This window comes from Hyperolius riggenbachi, chromosome 1 (assembly GCF_040937935.1).
Source record: "Hyperolius riggenbachi isolate aHypRig1 chromosome 1, aHypRig1.pri, whole genome shotgun sequence".
NCBI classification, from domain to species: Eukaryota; Metazoa; Chordata; class Amphibia; order Anura; family Hyperoliidae; genus Hyperolius; species Hyperolius riggenbachi.
The window spans coordinates 589,001,341-589,028,476 of record NC_090646.1 but is presented as its reverse complement, the minus strand read 5'-3'; the positions used below and the strand labels follow the sequence as shown (position 1 = coordinate 589,028,476).

The 27,136-nt window shown below is 44.0% G+C and overlaps 1 protein-coding gene and 1 pseudogene across 1 annotated transcript in view; both read right to left on the bottom strand.

Moving 5' to 3' along the window:
- Positions 1-14,978: 14,978 nt before the first annotated feature.
- On the bottom strand, positions 14,979-15,807 carry LOC137539983 (proteinase-activated receptor 1-like; annotated as a pseudogene).
- A 5,961-nt stretch (positions 15,808-21,768) lies between these two features.
- LOC137558182 (proteinase-activated receptor 1-like) overlaps positions 21,769-27,136 on the bottom strand; it is a 43,592-nt gene continuing 38,224 nt past the window's right edge. The window contains exon 3 of the mRNA XM_068271723.1: positions 21,769-22,864. Within this exon, the coding sequence (XP_068127824.1) occupies positions 21,855-22,864 (1,010 nt within the window). The 3' untranslated portion in view covers positions 21,769-21,854. The remainder of the gene's footprint in view (positions 22,865-27,136) is intronic.

The following is a 27,136-nucleotide window of genomic DNA, read 5'->3' as shown; positions in this document are numbered from 1 at the left end:
TCACCACATATCTACAGAAGCTACCACAATGATATAAACATCAGATTCAAAGGTGAATCCATACATATGTCATACACAAAGACTAACCAAATCTAGACCAACAAAATTCCCATTGGAGTAGATATTAATCTTACTACTGAATTTATTGTCAATCTGACAATGCCACACACAACGCCACTCAATGAACAATGATTTGTAAATATTTTTATTTTGATTATAGACTTTATTTTGAGATTTATCATAAGAAGTACAAATGCAGATCACTACTCATCTGCCATCATTTTCCTGCAGGGGGGAGATCAGAATTCTTGTAGTTTTTTATGCTGGAAAAGCTGCCATATGTACTATATATGTGTTAAGTTTGAATGTGCTATGCAAAATTTCAGTGTAAAACTGTGACGTTAGAGTACTTTTTCAAAATGCTGCTCTGGGACTTTCAGACAGTACATTTTAGACAGTGTTCCTCATAAGATTGATTTAATTACACAAGCTAGGTTATAGACAAGCGTATTGTGTGAAGACTGAAAAGAGTTTAATATATATTAGTAAAAAATGTCAAATGGTGTGTTATATCACAGATTATTTATAAGCAATAACCCCTTCTAAAAAAAAAGAAATAATTATTGTTAAACCCCATAAATAAATATAATATAATTTATAACTTGGATAAACTTTAATGTATAACTGTAAGCTGCAAATAAAAGTTGAAGACGCATATTAGCAAGAGTGGTCAGCTAGAAGAAGATGTTTTGGCTATGATTGTTTTGGGAACAGGCATTTCTGAAACATCAACAATATAAAAAAAAATAAGGGATTTTTCTATGTAATAGTGAAATCTTTCGGTGTAAATTATTTGCCAGTTTAGCTTTTAGGACATAGCTCTTATGTCCAAAAATGCATGCTAGATGTCGGAACTACGTCCATGAAAAAAAAACCATTGCCATGGCCGATCGAGCGTTCACCCACGGGGGTACTCATTGCCGTCCATTAGCCTGGAGATCAATGAATCAGAACACAGATCCCATTCATTGATCTAAGTCCCTGTGTCAATGAACTCCGGCATCAATGAGAGGCCTGTGTCATTGCGATGTCGGAAGTAACACATCCTCACATTACTTTCAGCATACTAGCGTACTAATAGTACACAACAGAAAGTAATGCGCAAGGACATCTTGTGGTCAAATAGTAAAATTACACTTGCACACATTTATTTTACAAAACAGACCTACACATATTATAAAATTAAGTCCTTACCAAGGGCGTAGGGCCCGTGGTCGCAGCGGTCGCCTTGGCGACCGGGCCCGGCTCCTGAGGAGGCGGGGGAGGGGCCCGGGGGGCCCATCTTCGTTTGGAGGGCCATGCGGCCCGTGCGCGCTGGTAGGGGGGAGCCGCAGCCGCGGGGAGGGCAGCCCGACCTCTCCCTCCCTTCCTCTCCCCGGGGCCCCCCCCCTCAGATGCAGAGTGAGCGGCTCACGGAAGCGCTGTAGGCAGAACTCACCTCCCTGCGTTCCACTTGCCGCTGATCTCCTCTCTGGCTGGCTCTGCATAGATGCTGTTACACACGCAGCTTCCGGCTAAACAGGAAGCTGCGTGTGTAAGCATCTATGCAGAGCCAGCCAGAGAGGAGATCAGCGGCGATTGGAACCAGGGACGGAGGTGAGTTCTGCCTACAGCCCTTCCGTGAGCCGCTCACTCTGCATCTGAGGGGGGGGCCCCGGGGAGAGGAAGGGAGGGAGAGGTCGGGCTGCCCTCCCCGCGGCTGCGGCCCCCCCCCTCCATTATGGGGACGGGGCACCTACCTACCTAATCTATCCTGGGGGCAGCTACCTAATCTATCCTGGGGGGCAGCTACCTAATCTATCCTGGGGGGCACCTACCTAATCTAACCTATACTGGGGGGCACCTACCTAATCTATCCTGGGGGGCACCTACCTAATCTAACCTATACTGGGGGGCACCTACCTAATCTATCCTGGGGGGCAGCTACCTAATCTATCCTGGGGGGCAGCTACCTAATCTAACCTAATCCTGGGGGGCAGCTACCTAATCTATCCTGGGGGGCAGCTACCTAATCTATCCTGGGGGGCACCTACCTAATCTAACCTATACTGGGGGGCACCTACCTAATCTATCCTGGGGGGCAGCTACCTAATCTAACCTATACTGGGGGGCACCTACCTAATCTATCCTGGGGGCAGCTACCTAATCTATCCTGGGGGGCAGCTACCTAATCTAATCCTGGGGGGCAGCTATCTAATCTATCCTGGGGGGCTGCTACCTAATCTATCCTGGGGGGCAGCTACCTAATCTATCCTGGGGGGCAGCTACCTAATCTATCCTGGGGGGCAGCTACCTAATCTAACCTATACTGGGGGGCACCTACCTAATCTAACCTATACTGGGGGGCACCTACCTAATCTATCCTGGGGGCAGCTACCTAATCTATCCTGGCGGGCAGCTACCTAATCTATCCTGGGGGCAGCTACCTAATCTATCCTGGGGGGAAGCTACCTAATCTATCCTGGGGGGCAGCTACCTAATCTAACCTATACTGGGGGGCACCTACCTAATCTATCCTGGGGGCAGCTACCTAATCTATCCTGGGGGGCAGCTACCTAATCTATCCTGGGGGGCAGCTGCCTAATCTAACCTAATCCTGGGGGGCAGCTACCTAATCTATCCTGGGGGGAAGCTACCTAATCTATCCTGGGGGGCAGCTACCTAATTTAACCTATACTGGGGGGCACCTACCTAATCTATCCTGGGGGCAGCTACCTAATCTATCATGGGGGGCAGCTACCTAATCTAACCTATACTGGGGGGGCACCTACCTAATCTAACCTATACTGGGGGGCACGACCTAATCTAATTTATACTGGGGGCACCTACCTATCTAACCTATACTGGGGGCACTTACTTATCTAACCTGTATTGGGGGCACCTAGCTAGCCTATACAGGTGGCAACTAAACTGGCTACCTATATTGGAGGCACCTACCTAACTAACCTATACTGGGGGCACCTACCTATCTAACCTACGCTGGGGGCAACTATTCTGGCTACCTATATTAGAGGCACCCACCTAGCTAACCTGTACTGGGGGCACCTATCTATCTAACTTATACCGGCGGCGCCTGCCTATCTCACCTATACCGGGGGCAACTATACTGGCTTACCTATGCCTGACTACCTATACTGGGGGTACCTATAGCTGGCTATAGGGATTTTGATATGTGTGTGCATCCGTCGGGTGTTGCCGGGGGAGGGGGGGCTGTTGTTGCCGGGGGGGGGGGGGGGCCACATCCAGATTCCGCATCGGGGCCCAGAGGTTTGTAGCTACGCCACTGGTCCTTACTTCCTATACTCTCCCAAAAATACCCAAATAAAACTTTTGATAATCAAAGAAAAAAATTACAATAAAAGAACATAAATAGTTACATTAGTCTCTGAACTTTTTTTTAAGATGTATGCCATAATGCAGTAATAATAACATTACTATTATTTTTTAAAAAGTATGGGCTTGTGGCTGGATAGTGTAATGGTTAAGGGCTCTGCCTCTGACACAGGCGACCTGGGTTAGAATCTCGGCTCTGGTTGTTCAGTAAGCCAGCACCTAATCAGTAGGAGACACGTCTGAGTGGCTGCAGCTGTGGCGCTTTGAGTCCCCCAGGAGAAAAGCATGATATAAATGTTCTGTGTTTGTTTGTAAAAAGTGATGGATGCAAAACTGAAAAAAATGCACCTTTATTTCCAAATAAAATATTGGCGCCATACATTGGGATAGGGACATCAATTAAATGGTGCAATAAATGGGACAAATGGGCAAATAAAATACATTGCTTTTAATTAAGGTAGCATGTATTATTTTAAAACTATAATGGCTGAATTCTGAGAAATAATGATTTTTTTCAATTTTTTCTTAATATTCCTGTTAAAATGCATTTAAAAAAATAAATTATTAGCAAAAACTGCCCCCCAAATAAAGCCTAATTGGTGGTGGAAAAAACAAGATATAGATCATTTCATGAATGAATTTATTGGCGATAAATTTATTGGCGAATGAATGGGAGGAACACTGTAATGATGCATAGGTAAAAAAAAACACTGAAGCTGAAGTGGCTAAAGAATGTATTTTGTTCATAAATTAGACAAATACAGTACATAGAAAATGGATTTAAATTATTATGTTTTAATATGCAATTATATTTTATATTAATATTATTGATTTATAAAGCGCCAACATATTGCGTGGCACTGCACAAAGTAAGAACGAACATGGGTTACATAATAATACAGACAATGGTGGACTCCATTATACAAAATACATAATTGGTGACAAAATACAACATTGATACAAAATACAGAATTTGTAATGACAGTGATAAAAGTAACATGATGAATAAATGTATAATGAATTCCTAAACACAAAAGTAGAGAGAGCCCTGCCCTTGCAAGCCTACAATCTAAAGGAATTGGTGTATGATGAATTGTTATTTTAAGAAGTATGTAATCAGCTTTATAATGAAAGGAGTATATTGGTTGAAGCCTTGTATACTTCAATAAACATGAAATATCTGTTGACTTTTTTTAACATATTATCTTTTTATTAATAAACCGAAAAAAATAGGGATATGCATATAAGCATCAACATTATACAAAAGATACACAAAAAGCATATTTCAAAATATTAAACAATAACCTTCCAGACTAGAATAAATGATCCACGGATAGCAACTGTAAAATGTCTAGTTGAACTCGATGGACGTATGTCTTTTTTCAACTCAAATAACTATGCAACTATGTCATATATATATATATATATATCAAGATGGCGCCGGTCTCGGACGCCTCGGCCACAGGGCTCCGGCCTTTTTTGCCTTTTTAGAGGGCTATCCCTCCTCCACTCACCTCTGGCCTCTCCTCTCGCTGAGGTAGGAGGCAGAGGACATGGGCACTGCCGGTACGGCTCTCTAGCAGCCACAGATCGCGGCAAGAGGATCAGCTGCTCGGATCGGCTGCTCGGGGACCCACGTGCAGTGCGCAGGCATGGAGAGGCAGCACAGAGCTCTGCCGACCTGCCGCCACTGCCCCCGGACCATCAGGGACACCACCTGCTGTCGCCACCACGGAACCGAGGGGAGAGGCACCAGTCCTCCGCACTTTCCAGCCATGGAGGAGGATGCCTGTGCGCCGGCTGCTCGGCTGGTCGGGTGCGGGGCGCTTCACTCAGTGGACCAGCTGTTCGAGTGGACCAGCGCTCCTGCACGGGCATCCTGTTGCTGCCTGATTGCAGGCCCGGCCCCCGCCAGCCACCGCTACAATAGAGAGCTGCCGACCAGGTAACCAGCTACCCAGGGCGACCAGGACTCCACTGGCACCGCAGGAGCAGCCTTCCTCGTCCTCCGCAGCCTGGGATTGAGGTGGCTACAGGATCCCCCTCCACCACTGGGCCGCTGCGATAGGGCCTAGGAGTCCAGGAAGCCAGCCCAGAGCATGTGGGACTCCCCACATGCTGGAGGCCTGACCACCATCGCTTCCTGCTGGGCTTCCCACGTGGAATGCAGAGAGGGTCCTCATCAGCCACAGCCTCCACCAGCCGCAGCCCCAGCCTGCTCGGCCACCCAGGGTTTACCACTGCCACGGACCAGGTCAGCCTGCACCAACACCCAGCTCTGTAGCCCTGATCAGGGATCTGCCTGCATCACCACCCAGCCCTGAAGATCCGCGTGGGGTGGCCCACCTGGCGTTGTCCCACTGGGATGTTCTCTACTCGGACTAACTGTAACCTGCAGCCCAAAAGAATGCCTCTGTCTCTCTCCCTGCCTTGGCTCTCTTTCTTCTACACTCTCTCTTAGCTATCCCTTCTCTCTTTCTCTCTCTCTACACTCTCTTCACGGACACACTGCGGGGATCTGGGACTGCTGCGGAGCAGAGCGAGCGCCACCGGTAGACGGTAAGGCTGCTCCCCTCACATAGCACTCCTGACTTCCCCAAGCGTCCTTCACCAGATCAAGGGCTGTGGGTATATGTGGGTATGCATGTATGTGTGTATATATATATATTTATGCATATGTATGTATGTATGTATTTGCTTACTTGTACTACTGTACCTGATTGTATGTGTTGGATTGCACGTATGTGTTTGTACCATCTCCGACCCTGTTGTGCCAAAAATAATTCCGGGTACAACCCCCGTTGTACTTGGCGAAATAAATCTGATTCTGATTCTGATTCTGATATATAGTGGATCTGAAAATAAAAATAAAAAAATAAACTGAAAATAACAAACAATGAACATGAGACCACGTAGCATGGAAAAATGTAACATCTGTTGACTTTAAGTTACAGATTCACATGTTTTGCTGGGTCAAAATGGCCGACTCCATTTCTGGAAAAGGACAGACACATTCCAAACTAATTATTAGAGGGACATATTATCAGAAGTGCATAATAAAATGATAGGTAGAATGAGATTGTTTAATATTTAAAAGTCCTAATCTCTGTGGCAATTAAGTCAATAAGCAGGTCAAGATGGCTGGGGATTTTTAATTAACTTTGTCACATTGACTCAATAAGCAAATATCAGTATGAGTAAATACCCCAAACTTCGACAATTGCCACAGATATCTGAAATATTGAATTTGTAAACAAAAAGATTATGGCTTAGGTATTCAAAACATGATAAAGACTGACGCATGGATATTTCAGCCAATCAAAACCAGAGATTATGGGAAATTCCAAATTAGGCAGCTATATTGAATCCACTGTGTATAAAAATAGGTGGATTCAGAGCTATTCACAGAAATCAAAACCTAGACTCTCCTGAAAAACACCTACTCAGCTACAAGCCAGAAGCTACCTTCCAACATGTAGTTCTTGATGCTGAAGTCCAACATGTGGTTTTAGATGCTGAAGAGAGGACAGAGAAGGGATAATATGCTTAATATTCTGATGATTTACTTAATTAATTTGTCTGCATTAAGTTATGTTAAAGCGGAATATAACCCTGCATTTCAACTTTGCTCTAAAACATTTTTTACAGCATATTATATGCAACCAGCATTTTTTTTTTACTAGACCAGCATTGGAAGGGTTACACACAGAGCTTTAAAGTTCTGTGGAGAGAAATGCAGACGCATCCGAAGTTTAGATAGATACATTTAAGTAAACACAATGTAACAAGTGTGGAATGTGACACACACTCTGACTGTGCAGGAGCTCCGGACACAGAGAGAGTGAGTCACATTCCTCACTTGTTACATTGTGTTTACTTAAATGTATCTATCTAAACTTCAGATGCGTCTGCATTTCTCTCCACGGAACTTTAAAGCTTTGTGTGTAACCCTTCCAATGCTGGTCTAGTAAAAAAAAAATGCTGGTTGCATATAATATGCTGTAAATAATGTTTTAGAGCAAAGTTGAACTGCAGGGTTATATTCAGCTTTAAGATGTTAGCAAGAAGTTCAGCTAGATGACATTATTTATGCTATTTTTTTCAAGACAATTACTGCAAGTTTTTACACAGGTACGATATACATAGCTACCAATACAGATGAGACTACTTTTGATCCCATTCTACATAACACAACTGTTATAATTCTTTTTTGAATGTATTTAGAATGATGAGATGGAATACTGTTAGAAGGAAACGCTACTTGGAACTGTTCATATTTTGTATATATTCTGTATAAGCAGAAAATACAATTTTTTATATAAAATCAAACACTGAGTGCTCTGATTCATTTCAAGGCATACTGCCAACCTATAATTACTGTTTTAGAGGGTTCAGACGTTGCTATGCAGCAGCACCTGCGAGCATCACAGTTATGGAGAAGAGACCAAGCAATGCAGTTGAAGTGAAGAGGACAAGGAAGCACAAAGGCCCTGTAGAAAGAGAGGAGAAGTGGATCAGGCACAAGAGGAGAAAGTGGCAAATCGAAAGAATGGTGAGTATGTTTTGTTTCTGCGCCACAGCTTGATACTGACCTGGTGCCCAGAGGTACCTTTCATCTATCTTCTGTTACAATTTGGTGGGGTGTAGGGTGTTCACACAGTGGAGTAGCTAAGGAGCTGTGGGCCCCGATGCAAGTTTTACAATGGGGCCCCCCCAAGCAGTCTATACATAACGATTGATATGGCGCACCAAAACCTGCCAATGGCAACTACAGTGTCAGAGGGGCAAGAAGGGGATGGGGAATAGTTTATTAATGATTACTAGTATTCAAAGTATCTATAGAAGTGATTATTACGAGCACAGGACCAATAGAGAGCTAATACTGTAGTTGAGGGAGGGCCTTTCGGGGCCCATCTAGCCCAAGGGCCCCAATGCGGTCGCAACCTATGCAACCCCGATTGCTACGCCCCTGGCTGCACATTTGTAATACCAATCACTGCATACCCACCTGTTCAGTGCACCTACCTACCTACGTGAGTGCACGCAGTGTCACTGCACCTGTTGATGGTACCTGTATGTGTGACAGCTGCACATATGTAATACCAATCACTGTATACCTACCTGTTACTGTGCACCTACCTACCTACTTACCTACGTGCCTGCAAGCAGTGTTATATAGCAGTCACTGCACCTGTTCACGGTACCTGTGTGTGTGACAGCTGCACATTTGTAATACCAATCACTGCATACCCACCTGTTCAGTGCACCTACCTACCTACGTGACCACAAGCAGTGTTATATACCAGTCACTGCACCTGTTCATGGTACCTGTGTATGTGACAGCTGCACATTTGTAATACCAATCACTGCATACCTACCTGTTCAGTGCACCTACCTACCTACCTACGTGGCCGCAAGCAGTGTTATACAGCAGTCACTGCACCTGTTCACGGTACCTGTGTGTGTGACAGCTGCACATTTGTAATACCAATCACTGCATACCCACCTGTTCAGTGCACCTACCTACCTACGTGAGTGCACGCAGTGTCACTGCACCTGTTGATGGTACCTGTATGTGTAACAGCTGCACATTTGTAATACCAATCACTGTATACCTACCTGTTACTGTGCACCTACCTACCTACTTACCTACGTGCCTGCAAGCAGTGTTATATAGCAGTCACTGCACCTGTTCACGGTACCTCTGTGTGTGACAGCTGCACATTTGTAATACCAATCACTGCATACCCACCTCTTCAGTGCACCTACCTACCTACGTGACCACAAGCAGTGTTATATACCAGTCACTGCACCTGTTCATGGTACCTGTGTATGTGACAGCTGCACATTTGTAATACCAATCACTGCATACCTACCTGTTCAGTGCACCTACCTACCTACGTGACCGCAAGCAGTGTTATACAGCAGTCACTGCTCCTGTTCACGGTACCTGTGTGTGTGACAGCTGCACATTTGTAATACCAATCACTGCACACCTACCTGTTCAGTGCACCTACCTACCTACGTGACCGCAAGCAGCGTTATACAGCAGTCACTGCTCCTGTTCACGGTACCTGTGTGTGTGACAGCTGCACATTTGTAATACCAATCACTGCACACCTACCTGTTTAGTGGACCTACCTACCAACCTACCTACGTGACCGCAAGCAGTGTTATATACCAGTCACTGCACCTGGTCATGGTACCTGTGTGTGTGACAGCTGCACATTTGTAATACCATTCACTGCATATCCATTTGTTCAGTGCACCTACCTACCTACGTAAGCGCACGCAGTGTCACTGCACCTGTTCACGGTATCTGTGTGTGTGACAGCTGCAAATTTGTAATACTAGTCATTGCATAATTGTTCACAGTACCTGTGTGACCGCATGCTGTGTAATATATACAGGTCTGTACATACCTGTTAACTGCACCTGTGTGACAGCTGCACATTGTATTGTAATACCAGTCACTGCATACCTTTAACTGCACCTGTTTGACTGCACATTGTATTAGTAAAGTTAGTGCATACCTTTCACCCCCCCGATATGGACAAAACAGGCAGAGGCAGAGCCAGAGGCAGGCCATCCGGCAGGTCTGTTCGAGGTCGTGCTGATGTGATTTTGTGCAGCCCTGGCCCAAAGTATAGGGCTCAGAAGAAGGCACGTCCCATCAACTCCCAAGATTGTCAGGACGTGGTTGACTATTTAACACAGAACACCTCATCTTCCGCAGCCACCAGCGCTACTACAAGCACCACATCCGCTGCATTTGACACTTTGCAGGAGTTATTTGGTAGGGAATTAATTGATTCACAGACATTATTGTTACAACAAGATGAAGGCGCTAAGCAGGTTACACCACCTCATATGTCTGAGTTAGGCGACACTATGGATGTAACGTGTGAGGAGGTGGATGATGAAGTACCTGCTGTTGGTGCTGTTGGTGCAGTTTATGAGGTGTCTGAGGCAAGAAAAGCTGGGGAAGATGATTATGATGAATATGATGATTTGGATTCCACGTAGTATCCTAAGAGATAAGATGACCAAGGGGACAGTTCAGAGCTGGAGTCAGAGAGGAGTAGGAGGAGACGAGTTGCTGAAAGAAGCAGGGAGAGCTCGTCTTCAGAAACAGCTGGTGGCAGTGTCCGGCGCCATGTATCGCCACCTATGGATGGCCAACCAACATGCCCTTCAATGTCAGCTGCTGATGCCACCATAGTGCCATCACCCCAGGGGGGCTCAGCGGTTTGGAAATGTTTTTTGTGTGTCTGCCTTAGATCAGAGAAATGCCATCTGTTCTCTCTGCCGCCAAAAATTGAGCTGTGGAAAGGCCAACAGCCGCGTAGGGACAACTGCCTTACGAAGGCACATGGAGAAAAGGCACAAACTGCAATGGGAAGAGCACCAGAGGAAAAGCAGCACACAAAAGCAAAGCCACCCTCCTTCTCCTCTTCCTCCTTCAGGTGCATCATCTTCAGCCGCTTTCTCCCTTGCAACTTCACAATCACAGCCACCTTCCTCCACTCCACCTCTCACCTTGAGCAGTTCCTGCTCCTCTGCCCACAGCAGCAGCCAGGTGTCCATGAGGGCAATCTTTGAGCGGACGAAGCCAATTTCTGCCAGTCACCCACTTGCCCGGCGTCTGACAGCTGGCTTGGCGGAACTGTTAGCTCGCCAGCTGTTACTATACCAGCTGGTGGACTCTGAGGCCTTCAGAAAAATTTGTGGCCATTGGGACACCGCAGTGGAAGATACCAGGCCACAATTATTTCTCAAAAAAGGTGATACTTAAACTGTACCGTGAAGTTGAAAGTCAAGTGGTGTCATCTCTGGCACACAGCGTTGGGTCAAGGGTCCATCTGACTATGGATGCCTGGTCTGCCAAGCATGGTCAGGGCAGGTACTTTACTTACACAGCACATTGGGTCAACCTGGTGACCGCTGGCAAGCAGGGAGTACGTGGCTGTGCAGCGGACCTAGTTGTGAAACCTCCACGGCTTGCAGGCAGGCCTGCTGCCACCTCCTCTCCTCCTGCTACATCCTCTTCGCTGTCTTCAGCCTCCTCCTCCATGGCTGAGAGGCAGTTCAACTCTACTGGTGCTGTGATCTCCTCTCCAGCTACACAGCCCCAGCTCCCCAGGGCCTATGCTGCATGCCAGGTACGACGGTGTCACGCCATCTTAGACATGTCTTGCCTCAATGTGGAGAGTCACACTGGAGCAGCTCTCCTGGCTGCTCTTAACAAAAAGGTGGATCAGTGGCTGACCTCGCACCAACTGGAGATCGGCAACGTGGTGTGTGACAACGGCAGCAATCTCATTTCGGCTTTGAATTTAGAAAAGTTGACACATGTACCCTGCATGGCACATGTGCTGAATCTAATAATTCAGAGATTTGTGTCTAAGTACCCAGGCTTACAGGACATCCTGAAGCAGTCTAGGAAGGTGTGTGGGCATTTCAGGAGGTCTTACACGGCCATGGCATGCTTTGCCGATATTCAGCGGAGAAACAACTTGCCGGTGAGACGCTTGATTTGCAATAGCCCGACTCGCTGGAATTCAACACTCCTGATGTTCAACCGCCTGATACAACAGGAGAAAGCCATCAAACAGTATCTCTACAACTACAGTCAAAGGACATGCTCTGGGGAGATGGGGATGTTCTGGCCGAAGTACTGGACACTCATGCGAAATGCCTGTAGGCTCATGCGGCTGTTTGAGAAGGTGACAAACCTGGTGAGTCGCCATCAGGTTTGAAGTGAAGGAACCATCAGCGACTTGATCCCATATGTTTTCTTCCTGGAGCGTGCCGTGCGTAGAGTGGTGGATCAAGCTGTGGAGGAGCGTGAATAGGAACAGGAACAGGAAGAAGAGTTGTGGGATCAATTCTCATCAGAACCAGATGTTTCCTCAACACCTGAGGCTGCACAGAGGGGGAAGGAGGAGGAGGAAGAGTCGTGTGGGGAAGAGGAGTCAGATAAGGAAGGTGGTTTTTTTTTAGGAGGAGGAGGCGGAAGAACAACCGTAGCAGGCGTTGTAGGGGGCTTGTGCTGCTCAGCTTTCCTGTGGTGTTGTTCGTGGCTGGGGGGAGGAGGAGAACTTCTCTGACATCACTGAGGAAGAGCAAGAGGAGATGGATAGTATGTCTGCATCCAACGTTGTGCAGATGGCATCTTTCATGTTGTCCAGCCTGTTGAGGGACCCCCGTATAAAAAAACTCAAGAGAAATGAGCTGTACTGGGTAGCCACGCTACTAGACCCTCGGTATAGGCACAAAGTGGCGGAGATGATTCCAAATCATCAGAAGGCAGAAAAGATGCAGCACTTGCAAAACAAGCTGGCAACTATGCTTTACAGTGCGTTTAAGGGTGATGTCACAGCACAATGGAATAAAGGTGCCACTGCCAGTAATCCTCCTCCTCCCATGTCCACGCAGGCAAGGACAGGATGCTCAAGTAATCTCATGGTGATGTCGGACATGTGAACATTCTTTAGTCCAGTGTCTTGCCTTAGCCCTTCCGGATCCACCCTCCACCAATGCCTGGACCGGCAGGTAGCTGACTACCTGGCCTTAAAGCAGTAGGATCAGCCATACTATGCCAGGGAAAAAAAACACATATATAAGTAGATAAATACTTGAGCTACTTACATAACACATGTATTGTACTGTCCACGCTTTGATTTCAGTGAATGTTATATAGTAAATGACGAGAATTCTGTTAGTGGTGGGGGCCATGTCTTTTGCCCACAGTTAAAGGGAAGGTTCAGGGAGGGTGGAGAAAAAATAAAAATCAATTTCCACTTACCTGGGGCTTCCTCCAGCCCGTGGCAGGCAGGAGGTGCCCTCGCCGCCGCTCCGCAGGCTCCCGGTGGTCTCCGGTGGCCGACCCGACCTGGCCAGGCCGGCTGCCAGGTCGGGCTCTTCTGCGCTCCAAGTCCTGGCACTTCTACGTCCCACGCCGGCGCTCTGACGTCATCGGACGTCCGCCGGGCTGTACTGCACATGCGCAGAACTACTGCGCATGCGCAGTACAGCCCGGCGGACGTCCGATGACGTCAGAGCGCCGGCGTGGGACGCAGAAGTGCCAGGACTTGGAGCACAGAAGAGCCCGACCTGGCAGCCGGACTGGCCAGGTCGGGTCGGCCACCGGAGACCACCGGGAGCCTGCGGAGCAGCGGCGAGGGCACCTCCTGCCTGCCACGGGCTGGAGGAAGCCCCAGGTAAGTGGAAATTGATATTTTTTCTCCACCCTCCCTGAACCTTCCCTTTAAGAGTAACTCGTGATGTTATTTCTGCCCTTTACTTTTTTTCTTGTCTCCTCCAATCGCTTAATCACCTCAGCCTTGCTTGTAAACACAAGTGAGTAGGGGATTAGGTTTCAGATAAGCAGCTGGCAGGGAAATAAATGAAAGAGGAGGAATACATTATAGATAAAAAGAACCCCCAGTATTCAATTCTTTGGCACCGACTACTAAAGGGCCAGTGCTCCTTAAGTATGTGATAACTCCAAATCATAACAGCAGAAAAAGTTTTGAAAGTTTTGAATGCAGGATTAGCATATTTATCACTTAATATACTAAGACCAGTTGCCTGCAGGCCGCTTGGCTGCCTTCTCCGCCACCACCAACAGGGTCCAGGACTCCAGGAGGCCGCTGTAATAATTTTTCTGGTGCGTGTACATGCCTGCCTAATTTTTCTGGCTGCACTGCAGCTGCAACAACAAAACAAAAGGCATGTACATGTGTCAATTCCCTTTCATGATCGTTACCTTTGCCGCGGTGAAGGGGCATTCATCACAATGAAGCAATGACTGCCGGCTATATGTCTCGCGGGGGGCACACCTGAGATAATAAGGTTGTTGCTTCATTGTGGACAGACCAAATTAGATCAGCTGGACAGTCACTGTTCTGTCATTGAGCTACCTCAGCCCGGCGACCATATGGGCTGGAAAGCCGCCATCACCTGCACTCTCGTCATGGTGTGCACAAGTCCAGCACGGCTGTCACTACACAAACTGCTGTGAGCGGTGCGTTACACAGTGAGTTTGGTCTGTCAGTGTGAAGCAGCACACTAATTACACTACCTGATTGATGTATACACATGCAAGATGTTTTAAAGCACTTTAGGCCTCCAATTTAGCATCCAATGTGATTTCTGCCCTTAAAACGCTGCTGTGCGTCAAATCCAGATTTTTCCCCGGGACTTTTGGCGTGTATCCCACTCCTCCATGCAAAAACTCACATGTTAGACCCCTTGAAACATCTTTTCCATCACTTTTGTGGCCAGCATAAATGTTTCTAATTCCTCCCCATTGAAATCTATTGCGGTTTGCGTAAGTTTGCGTGAACCAAACTTTTTGCGGAAGTTCGCATTCAAGGTTCGTGAACCAAAAATCGGAGGCTCGAGCCATCTCCACAGATTGGCTGCCATGTTTCTGCTGACTGTGAGGTAAGGGGTTAAAATCTAGCTCAATGATGATGTATAGGGGGCGAATCAAATCCACCAAGTATTTACCTGAGGAGGTGAATGTGAATACGCGGTCTTCGCCGCAAATCATTCACCTGGCAAATAGTTTGGCCCATCTATTGTTGATTTCTGTGTATCTGGTTTCTTGCAGCACAGAAAGCTATATATATATACTTCTGGTATTTTGAAGAAGCATAATAATAGATAAGGTGATCCAGGCAACAGCTTATGCTGCTGATGCACACATACAAGGTATAGGCAAAATACAAAGGGTCATCACATCCATTACTAAAATGCAAATAATGGATACAAAGCATGATATTTGTTGAAGCAAAACAGACCAGGAATGTTACAAGCACTACAATGGACAGGAGCTCTGCTCTGGACTTCTTACCAGAATTCTCAGTATTTGTTATGCTTAGTCTCCGTATGATGCCAATGTAACAAACAGTGGTAATAACCAATGGCAAAAAGAACAAGGCTGATGAAAAGGTGGTAAAATAATACAGATAGAAGTTCTAGAGTTGTTCCATGTTCAGAACATCATGGCACGTTGTGATATCCAGTACAGGTATGTAGAGTTTGCTGTTTTAGAAGAAGAGGTAGAGTGCTGGTTATTGATAAAGCCCACATAAAGGAGCAAACCAGCCAGGCTCTTTTCTTTGTGCGCCAGGAAAGAGAAAGCAGAGGATACACCACAGCCAGGAACCTGTCCACACTGATGCTGGTCATGAGAAGGATGGAGCAATACATGTTGCAGTAAAATGCTGCAGTGACAAAGCGACACATTCCATCTCCAAGGCTCCAGCTGTACCCAGAGAAGCGATAAGCAATGTTGAGAGGCAGCACAGTAACGAAGAGGACATCGGCAACCGCCAGGTAAAGCATATACACCACTGCTGGGTTTCTGATTTTTGCTATAAATACAAACATGATAATCGCCATGACGTTTGCAGGTAAAGACACAGCAAATACCAGGGTGTACACTGATGGAACAAATCTGGTCAGCCAATTATTAGAGAGGTGAGACTTGGCATCCTTTGTAATTTTGCCAAACTTCCTGGCAAAGGATGCATGGCCTAGAGAGGAAAAAAAAAATACATTATTTTACTTGAATTAGTCATACCTGATCCCAGTATTTGTGAGTATGTTAGTGAGACATAGAACTATGAAGAAAAATTACTGTAAGTTTGAAAATGTATATAATTCAATTGATGATTAGTTTGATTTATATTTGTATATGTTTTTTGTTCCAACTTCTCAAAAACAAGCAAACTGTAATGCAACATACAATTACCGTATTTTTCGGACCATAAGACGCTCTGGACCATTACCGAGGTTTAGAGGACAAAAACCAGGGAAAAAAATACAGTATATACTTAACCTGGTGCGTTATATGGTGCAGGGGCGTCTTGTGGATCCTCTACCCAATTAATATGTCCCCCTTGTAGCTCTTGTGTCCCCCTTGTACCTTTTATATCTCCCTTGTATCCTCTTCTGCCCCACTTGTGTCCTTCTCTGTGTCACTGTGTGCCCATCCGTGCCACCTGTGTCTTCATATGTGCCCTATGTGTCCCCGACCCTGCCTCCCTCTGTTTATTCTCCTCTTCTTTGAAAAAACAAACCTTTACTGAAAAGGTACCATAGCATATTTCCTTTGAGAAAAGTGCTACTTGCTTGAATGTACTAATCCTCTGGCTTTAGGTTTTTGACATTTGTTTTCAAAATAGTCTCAACAGTAAAATAATTGAATGTTTGTAATATATCAATTTGGATCTGTTTTCTAGAATCAAATTAAGGAAAATTATGCTTGTTTGGACTGGAAGAATTTCATTTAAATTTGATGTACCGTATTTTTGGACTATAAGATGCACTTTTTCTCCCCCAAAAGTGGTCTGAATACAAATAATCTTCTGCCTGTATGTCCTTCTTTGTGCCTAATTCCGTCTGTCCCCTAATTAGCATCTGCCCCCTTTGGCTCTGTACCCTGTGCGATCTGTCATCTGTCTCCTGTTGGCTCTGTCCCCGTCGGCTCTGTCCCCTGTGTGAGCTATCACCTGTCACCTGTGCTACCTGTCTGCTCTGTTCCCTGTCCGCTAGCCCCTGTTGGGCATTGTATGGCATTAGTGGGGAGTGGTCAGGCTGTGGCTTGCCACACAGTGATGGCACAGTGCGGAGATGAGATGAGCAGCAGGAATCATCCTAGTAAAGCCGCTGGTGGGTCCATGCACTTAGCAAAAGTATTTCTCTCTCCACTTCCACAAACATCATTAATGTGGAAGTGAAGAAAGAAATACTTTTGTTTCATGCAAGGACCCACCAGCGGCTTTACTAGGATGATTACCGCTGCTGATCTCTGCACTGTGGCACCAGCAAGCCACAGCTTGCCCACTCCCCACCAATGCCGGATGATGCCCAACAGGGGCTAGAAGACAGGGGACAGAGCGGACAGATAGCACAAGGGGACAGAGCTGTCAGGGACAGAATGATAAGGGGACAGAGCTGACAGGGGGCAGATCGATCAGGGACAGATGACAGCACAGGGCATAGTGGCGATGCGACAGAGCAATCAGGGACATATATAACATAGCACAGGAGACAGAGACGACGGGGACAGGGCAATCTGGGGACAGATGACAGACAGCACAGAGGGCAGAAGGGATAGAGCTGACAGGGAACCGAAGGGATAGAGCTGACAGGGGACAGGGCCATCAGTGGACAGAGAAATCTATGGACAGATGACAGACAGCACAGGGGGACAGAGCGGACAGGGAACAGAGTGGTCAAGGGACAGGGTGGATAGGGACATGTACCTCTGATAGCTTTCCCAGAGTTTTCTTCCATGTCCCTCGGAGGATTTGCTTCTCCCTCGGTGATTACATTTTCCCCAGTGATTGGTGATGATGACACCAGAGCCATGCAGTGTCATCAACACCTGGAGGCAAACAATTTTTGAACAGCCGGGTCCTCCATACCCCTTGCTCCATCCATGCTGTCCCTGTACACTAGCGGCACACATATCATCTCCCCCAGGACTGGGAGACAGGGGGAGAGGATCGTGGCGGCAGAAGCAGGTATAGTATAGCGGTAGGTAGATTCCCTGCGCATTTTCCATTGATTTTTCCATATTTTTGGAATACAAGATGCACCCACTTTTCTTCCTAAATTTTGGGGGAGAAAAAGTGTGTCTTATATTCTGAAAAATATGGTAGTTATGGGAAATGTGTGGAAAATACTGGATGACAACACCAAGACTTCAGCTCAGTGTCTTTTTTTTTCTTTCTTCAATTTCCTTGATTGCCATGTTTTGCCGTCAGCCATCCCCATTGCTGGGTTATTGTTAGGTAGTGAAGCAGTTAAAATGGGTGCACCACAGTAAGAGATATTTGGTTGCCAGCTATAAAGCCAATATGTGGTAGGGGTGCTGGAGCCAAGCTATTAACCTCCCTGGCGTTCAATTTCCCCAGGATTTCTGTGCAAAAAGTGGCTCAATTAATTTCAAATAATTTTAAAGCATTTTTATTGTAATCATTTTTTTAATATTGAATTCAATACAGGTTATTGTATTGAATTCAATAAAAACATTGTTTGATGTTGATGACTCTGCGTGGCCCTGGTGTCATCAACACCAATCGCCGGGGAACATGTAATGTCTGAGGGAGACGCAAATCCACCGAGGAACATGGCAGTAAACACTGGGAAGGCTATCAGAGGTACATGAGACCACTGAGACCACAGTCTTTGCAGTCTGTTTACATTTTTAAACAACTTGACTTCAAATGATAATCTAGATTTTTTTTTTCCTGTTTCTTTTGTTTAACCATTTCTGCCGCCTGGACGTGAAGTTCACGTCCAGGCAGCTGCTGCTGTGTGGGTGCGCGCTCCCGCCTGCGCCCGCCGCGCACCCGTGTGTGCACGTGGTGCAGGGGGTTAGCCCATCGATCAATGAATGGGAATATTATTCCCATTCATCGATCTAAGTGCCCGCTAGAAAGACCAACGTCTTTCTGACAAAAAAAAAAAAAATACCCATCTTCCTAGTATATCCTGGAAGTGAGATCTCACTTCCAGGACAAAAAAAGAGAAATTGCTCACGGTGGCCATCTTGTGGCCAAATAGTAATACTACATCTACATGCACTTTTTAATGAAATAAACCTATATTATATAATTTAAAATTAACTGTTTACCCCCACACCAAAAATTACCCAAATAAAATTTTTATGAAAAAATTAAAAAAAATTACAAATAAAAAAAAAACAAAACATAAATAGTTACCTAGGGGTCTGAACTTTTTATATATGCATGTGAAGAGAGTATATTTCAAACATTTTTTTAATTATTAGCTCGTAATCGCGATGGACGCAAATCTGAAAAAAATGATCCTTTATTTCCAAATAAAATATTGGCACCATACATTGTGATAGGAACATAATTTAAATGGTGTAATAACCAGGACAAATGGGCAAATAAAATACATAGGTTTTAATTATGGTAGCATGTATTGATTTAAAGCTATAATGGCTGAAAACTGAGAAATAATGCATTTTTTTCCATTTTTTCCTTTAATATTCCTGTTAAAACGCATTTATAAAAAAATATTTTTTAGCAAAATGTACTACCCAAAGAAAGCCTAATTGGTGGCAGAAAAAACAAGATATAGATCAATTCATTGTGATAATTAGTGATAAAGTTATTGGCGAATGAATGTGAGGTGAAAATTGCTCTGATGCATAAGGTGAAAAATCCCCACGGACTGAAATGGTTAAGGTGTAAATGTCGGAGAAAGGGACTCGGCTGCTGACACTTTTTTTTATAGTTCTGTTTTGGTCTGGTTTATCTGGTTAGAAAGAATAATGGAATGTAACTTGCTTTCTCACGCAGGATTGTTCATAGTCTGTTCCCTTATACCTAAATATGATTGTATCTTTATGCAACAGTGGTATCCACTTATGCAATTTGAGATGTACAGTATGTCCGTATCTCAAAATTTGTTTGAATAACAAAATTATTTTTAGGGTCTTTTTTTTTTTAACTTGCTGGTATTTTTAAAAGTAATTTTATTGACAAGGTGTTAACATATAACCAAGGAGAAAACGAATGTTCTACCCTGTGTGAATATATGTTATTCTCTGTTTGAGATTATTCCGTGCTAATGTTTTCATCAGGGCCGGATTTACCATAAGGCGCTGTAGGCACATGCCTACAGGTGCCTGATGCTGGAAAGGTGGCTCACTCCCCTACTCGAATGCCTCCCTTCTTCCTTCCCTATGCATCCTGATGCTTGTGAATGAGAGGTTACTTACCCAGCACAAGAGCTCCCTTTAGTCAGAGGCACCTCTAGCTATATAATACCGAGGGTACTTCTGGGTACCTAATACTAACGGGCACCTGTAGCTACCTATGACAGGCAAGGTAAGTAAGGGAGGAGTTACAGCTGGGTCATCCAGTACACTTGTAGTGCCATTCCGCGGGTGTTTGTAGGTTCATGGAGGGTGAAGTCTAAGGTGCCAGAACATCTGTGCCTATCGGCTACTGTGAGGTAAATCCGGGGCTGGTTTGCATAAAAGTACAGGGGTGGACAAACTATAGAAACACCTGGAAAAAGTGTAAAAAGATTCAACTGACGGTTTGATGACCTTGGCACCACTGTCACCTCTTGGTAGCGTTTGCATCACTGATGAGGTTTTTGCAATGGCACCTCATCCACAAAATCCTTGCTCCTGGAGTTTTGTCCTGTTTTGATCTTGATAGAATTTGCGAGCTTGTTTTTTTTTTTTTTTTTTTTTTTTTCAGCAGTCTCATCTTCTACATCTCCATCATCAATGGTATTTGACAAATGTGGGTTTTATTCAGTCTTACTCTTGGATACTCTAACTTGTGATACACCAAACACTTCCATTACCTCGGACACAGAAGGACCCATCATATGAACCCCAACAACCTGTCCATGTAGTCTTAACAACAAATAATGCAACGTTTAGATGAGCTTATATAAGTAGTTATATTACACAACAAAGACAGTGCCACCTATACAGCAAACTACACTTTAGCAAACACAATTTAAAGGATATCCAAAGTGATAGGTTGTAAACAAATATTTACTTATTTAGCTGTTTAAAGGATCCCTGAACAGAAGCCATGGGTATGCATATAAGCATACCCACGACTATTTATTAAAGAGGGGACACTCACCAGCCCCTTCAGTAAGTTCTGGTTCTCCCTGGGTGGCCGCTATAAATGGCATGGCAACAAAAGACACTGAAGCAAAGTCACGCTGTGCTCCGGACCAGGAATCCTGCGTGTCATTTCTGCGCATGCACAGGCTTCCTGGCTTCTTCCCCCTCCCTCTGCCCTGCATCATTATGTAGTTCACATGCGGAGCGGAGGAAGAAGCCAGGCTTCTTGCTTCCATTTGTATTCTGAAGTGTCCAGTCCGGACCCCTCCCTTCGGCATCCTTGACTTGGAAGCAGAAGTCCGCAATAGCCGCCGCACCTGCGCAGTGTGCATGGTCGCACGTGTGCCTATGCAGGTCAGAAGTCCTCTATTGTGGACTTCTACTTACAGGTCAATGATGCTGATCCAGGGGAGGGTCTGGGCCTGGTCTGGACACTTTAGTATGCAAGCGGATGTAATCAGGGGGGGGGGAGGGGTGGTCGTATTTTAGGAGGACACAGACCGCATCCCAGCAAATTTGAGCAGCTAAATAGGTAATTACATTTTTTACAAGCTGTTGCCTCAGCTATCCTTTAAGGCAAATATGATTCCAGAAGTTTCCATATTTTTGTCCACACTTTTTAATGTATTATTATTTACTATATTTGTACTGAGCATTAGTGCTTTCACACTGGAATACAAATTTTTTGCAAGTTTTGAGAATTTACATTTTTATTGAGCTATATTTAAATAAAAATATTTGAAACTTAAAATACATAGCAATTTTCTCTAAGTATTCTAAATTGGAAATGGAGAATGCTTAGCAACTTTTTATTTCAGCCATACGCATTATATTTTCTGTGGATGTGTTTTCTGTGTTTGTGTTTTACTGTAGATTTCTGTGTATCTGCTTTCTTGCAGCTCAGCAAACTATATACATACTGTTGGCATGTCGAAGAAGCATAATAATAGATAAGAGGATCCAGGCAACAGCTGATGCTGCTGATGCACACACACAAGATATAGGCAAAATACAAAGACTCATCGGATCCATTACTAAAGTACAAATAGTGAATGAAAAGGATGATGTTGGTTGGAGCAAAGCAGACCAAGAATGTTATAAGCACTACAATGCACAGGAGCACTGCTCTGGCCTTCTTACCAGAATTCTCAATATTCTTGATGCTTAGTCTCCGTATGATGCCAATGTAACAAATGGTGGTAATAACCAATGGCAAGAAGAACAAAACTGCTGAAAATGTGGTAAAATAATACAGATAGAAGTTCTGGAGATGTTCTAGGTACAGAACATCATGGCATGTTGTGATACCCAGTTCAGATATGTATAGGGTTTGCTGTTTTAGAAGAAGAGGTAGTGTGCTGGTTATTGATATGACCCACATAAAGAAGCAAACCAGCCAGGCTCTTTTGTTTGTGCGCCAGGAAGGGGAAAGCAGAGGATACGCCACAGCCAGGAACCTGTCCACACTGATGCTGGTCATGAGAAGGATGGAGCAATACATGTTACAGTAAAATGCAGCAGTGACAAAGCGACACACTCCATCTCCAAGGGTCCAGTTGCTCCCAGAGAAGCGGTAAGCAATGTTGAGAGGCAGCACACTAACAAAGAGGACATCGGCAACCGCCAGGTTCAGCATATACACCACTACCGGGCTGCTGATTTTTGTTATAAATACAAACATGATTATCGCCATGACGTTTGTTGGTAAAGACACAGCAACTACCAGGGTGTACACTGATGGCACGAATCTGTTCAGCAAGTTTCTAGAGAGGTGAGACTTGGCATCCACTGTAATATTGTCATCGTTAAGAAAGAAAGTCAAACCTGGAGAAAAAAGAAATAGCATTAGATCATCAATAAAATGCATTTTTTTTTAATTTAATTATACGAGATCTCAATATCGGTGTGCAGAAGGACCCAGTAAATGCAACAGGAACAAACTCCCCAAGACATAAGATTATTTGTATAAAGCTGGCCATTTGCACAAAAATGCGTATTTCAAATCCACGGCTATTAAATGTCTAAAATCAGTAAATGTAGATATTTTTACAAGGTCATCCCATATATCTAGCATCAGTACCAGTGGCGTAGGGATAACCATAGCAGTCATAGTGGGCGTGGCTACTTTGGGGCTTGTAGTCAAGGGGGGGTCCTATGGTTTTGTTTGGCAATAAGGGGATCTGATAAAAAGCAGAGCAGCGAGCGGAGTGCTGGAGGGAAGTGACATACCACTTAAGGCACCATCAATGACTTACTTTCCTCGTAGGTCAGGTGTCGTGAGAGCCGCGTTGCAATCAGAGATGCTTGGACGCATGGGGAATGTAGATTGTTGATGGAGCCTGGAGAAGTATGTTCCCTCCAGCATCTGAAAAAAGCACCAAAAGGACAAGGAGCCCTTTGCCAGGTGATACATCTGTGGAGAGGTAGGATATTCCATTCTACAAGTAGCTCTTCACTTTGTGCACAGACCTCTTGGTCATGGGACTGACTTTTCCCAAACAGGATTTCCCTAGAACAGCTGCATTCAACATTACAACTATGTAAGTACCTTTACTAACTGTGAAAAATCAAGTACAACACTGGTTTTAACACTGTGTATGTGACCTATGCAGTAGGTCATGGGGAATTTATCACTATACCCAGCTGACTATCACTTGGCTAAGCAGAATGAGGGTTGTGTGGAGGGTGTTGCTGGATAGTGTAAGTGTTGCTGGATAGTGTAATGGTTAAGGGATCTGCCTCTGACATGGGCGACCGGGGTTCGAATCTCGGCTCTGCCTGTTCAGTAAGCCAGCACCTATTCAGCAGGAGACCTTAGGCAAGTCTCCCTAACACTGCTACTGCCTATAGAGCGCGTCCTAGTGTTTATTTTTTTTTTTTTTTTTTTTTTTGGTTGTACTTACCCAGATGCCTCATTGATGAAGCAGTTGAATTGGGCACCGCAACTATGGGAGGTGCTCTAATATACCGCAATGTTTATTGCAGTATGTGGTGCCAAGCTAGTAAGTTGGAGAGTCAGCTATAACAAGCCTATTCAAGTTATAGTAGCCAATCCGTTATCTCTAGCCAATCAGCTGTATTTCGGTTATCGCATCGTTGTGGTTTGGGGCACCAAAAATTGGGAGCACTGTTAGGCATTGAGAGGGGGTTAGTGTTAAGCATTAGTGGGGGGGGGGGGGGTAATGTTAGGCATTAGGAGGAGGCTAAGTGTTAGGTGAATTTCATGAACTTTTGCGGAAGTTCGTGTTCGCGGTTCGCGAATCCAAAATCTGAGGTTCGAGACATCTCTAGTCTGGATGTGTCTGAATAGCTCTGAAACCACCTAATTTATACACATTGAATTCAGTATGGCTGCCTAATTTGGAATTTCTCTAAATCTCTGGTCCTGATTGGCTGAAATTTCCATACATCACTCCTTATCATGTTTTGAATACTTAACATTTAAAATACCCATAATATGTTTTGTTTCCAAATTCCTTAACCACTTTACCGCTAATGCTGGGATTACACGATACGTTTTTTGCGTTCGATTCGGCGCACAATCTATTAGCCATTCGATTTTCTGCTCGATTCTCTTATCTTCCACTCGTTTTTCTTATCTTTTTTCGATTGACTTTTATAAGAAATCGAGCGGAAACGAATCGAGCGGAACATCGGACATGTCGGAATTTTATCATCGAAGGCATCTATCGGAACGATTCTTACAAAAAACGTATCGTGTGATCCCAGCATAAGGGTTTTTCCCCTTAAAAACCAGAGCAATCTTTACCTTTCAGCGCTGCGTCCATAACTTTATCAGTACTTATCACACTGAAATGATCTATACATATATATATATATATTTTCGCCACCAATTAGGCTTTGTTTTAATACTTTTTGCTAAGATTTTTTTTTTATTATTCTAAATGCATTTTAATGCGAATAATAAGAAAAAAATTGAAAGAATTCATTATTCCTCAGTTTTTGGCCACTATAATTTTAAAATAATACATGATACCGCCTATCATAATTAAAATCCACACACTCTATTTGCTCATTTGTCCCAGTTATTGCAACATTTAAAATATTTCCCTAGTACAATGTATGGCGCCAATATTTTATTTGGAAATAAAGGTGCATTTTTTCAGTTTTCTATTCATCACTAATTACAAGCCCATAATTTAAAAAGTAACAGTAATATACCCTCTTGACATACATATTAAAAAAAAACCTTCAGTCCCAATGGTAACTATTTCTGTATTTTTTTTATTGTATTTTTATTTCAAAAGTTTTATTTGTGTAACTTTTGGGGAGTGGGGGAGGTCAGGGGTTAATTTTAAATGTAAATGTAGGACTTTTTATAAAAAAAAATGTGAATAGGTGTACTTTTACTATTTTGCCACAAGATGTCCTCACGCATAACTTTCCTGTGCGTACTATTAGTACGCAAATGAAGAAAAAGATCCGCACCACCTTCAGAAAAGCTTAGTCTGTTTTATTGGAAAAAAACATACAAATTTAAAAAGAACTTTAAGGCAGGACAGTCCACTGTTTCGGGCTCCTGCCCATCTTCATGCTGCCTAGTTCTGAAGTAACATACAAAAAACACCAACATATATACAGAGAAACAACCAATCATTGAGTATATACTAATTAGAGGACCTGATGGGAAACAGCCTATTTACATATCTAGTCACACCTCCAACTCCCCCATTGGTGGATCTGAGCAAGATCCAAACATTCAAAAAATAACTGTCAATAATGGCTGAATAAAAAAATATCAAAATCAGGCATGCCTCCAAGATGTATTGGCAAGATATCAGCCAAAACGCCATGGTGGAATATGCTGAATAGCAGAAAAAAGAAAAAATCCAAAAAGTAACATTTTATTAAAGAAAACAAAACATCAAAATCCGCATGGAAATGACACATAAACGCATCAATACGACGCGACGCCATACCCGCATACGCGTATAGATGACGTAATAATGCATATCCTCTATCTAGACTACTGACGATCAAAAATACGCATCTATGCCGGACGTATATACACATGAGACAAGCGCTCAAAAAATGACGCATAAACGTATAAAAAATTACGTATCAATAAAACAATCGCCTAGAAAGTGCCACATGAACGCGTCCTAACTATACGCAATCTTTGCAACTAAAAATACGCGTAAAATTAACCAAACACCAAAAAATGCCGAAAAATGCCAAAAAAATGCCGAAAAAATGTCAAAAAAAGCCGAAAAAATGTCAAATAAATGCCAAAAAAATGCCAAGAAAATACTGAAAAAATGCCAAAAAATGCCAAAAACATAAAAATGCCATATATGAAAAAATCATGCCATATATGAAAAAAATCAATTCAGCACTTTCCACCAATGGTATATCAGATGATTGGTAGTATAATAAAAAATATCCAATAAAAGAAAGCTAATAAGGCCTATAAATATCTATGAGTCTATCAGTATCACCAATCTAGTCTCAAATCATACTCTTTATTTAACCCACTATTCACAGTGTCAAGTTCTCTGATCCATTTAGATTCTAACTTCAATAATCTAGACAATCTATCACCCCCTTTATTATCCTGTTTAACCCCATCGATGACACAAACCCTAAGCTGACTAACATTGTGTCCAAAGGTAGTAAAATGCTCTGAAACGGCCTGATCCATATTCTTTTTGCGAATGGTAGATTTGTGCGAGGCCAAACGATCTTTCAATCTCTGTGTCGTTTGGCCAACATAGCACTTACCACATGGGCATTTAAGCATATAAACCACCCAACGAGAATCACAAGTGTACCTATCTCGTATGGCATATCGTTTACCACTCATAGGGTGAAAAAAGGTATCACCCTTAATGAGGCTATTACAAATATGACATTGTAAACAGGGAAAAATGCCACATTGCTTTGGTTGTTTATTAATACTGATATCAGAATGAACCAATTTACTCCTAAGGGAGGGTGCTCTTTTGTAACAGAACATAGGGGGGCGATTAAATTCCTTAATATAAGGTAATGAATCCCTAAGAATATTCCAATGTCGTTTAATACAACGTTCCACTTGACTACTGACTACACTATAAGTGGAAACAAATGCAACCC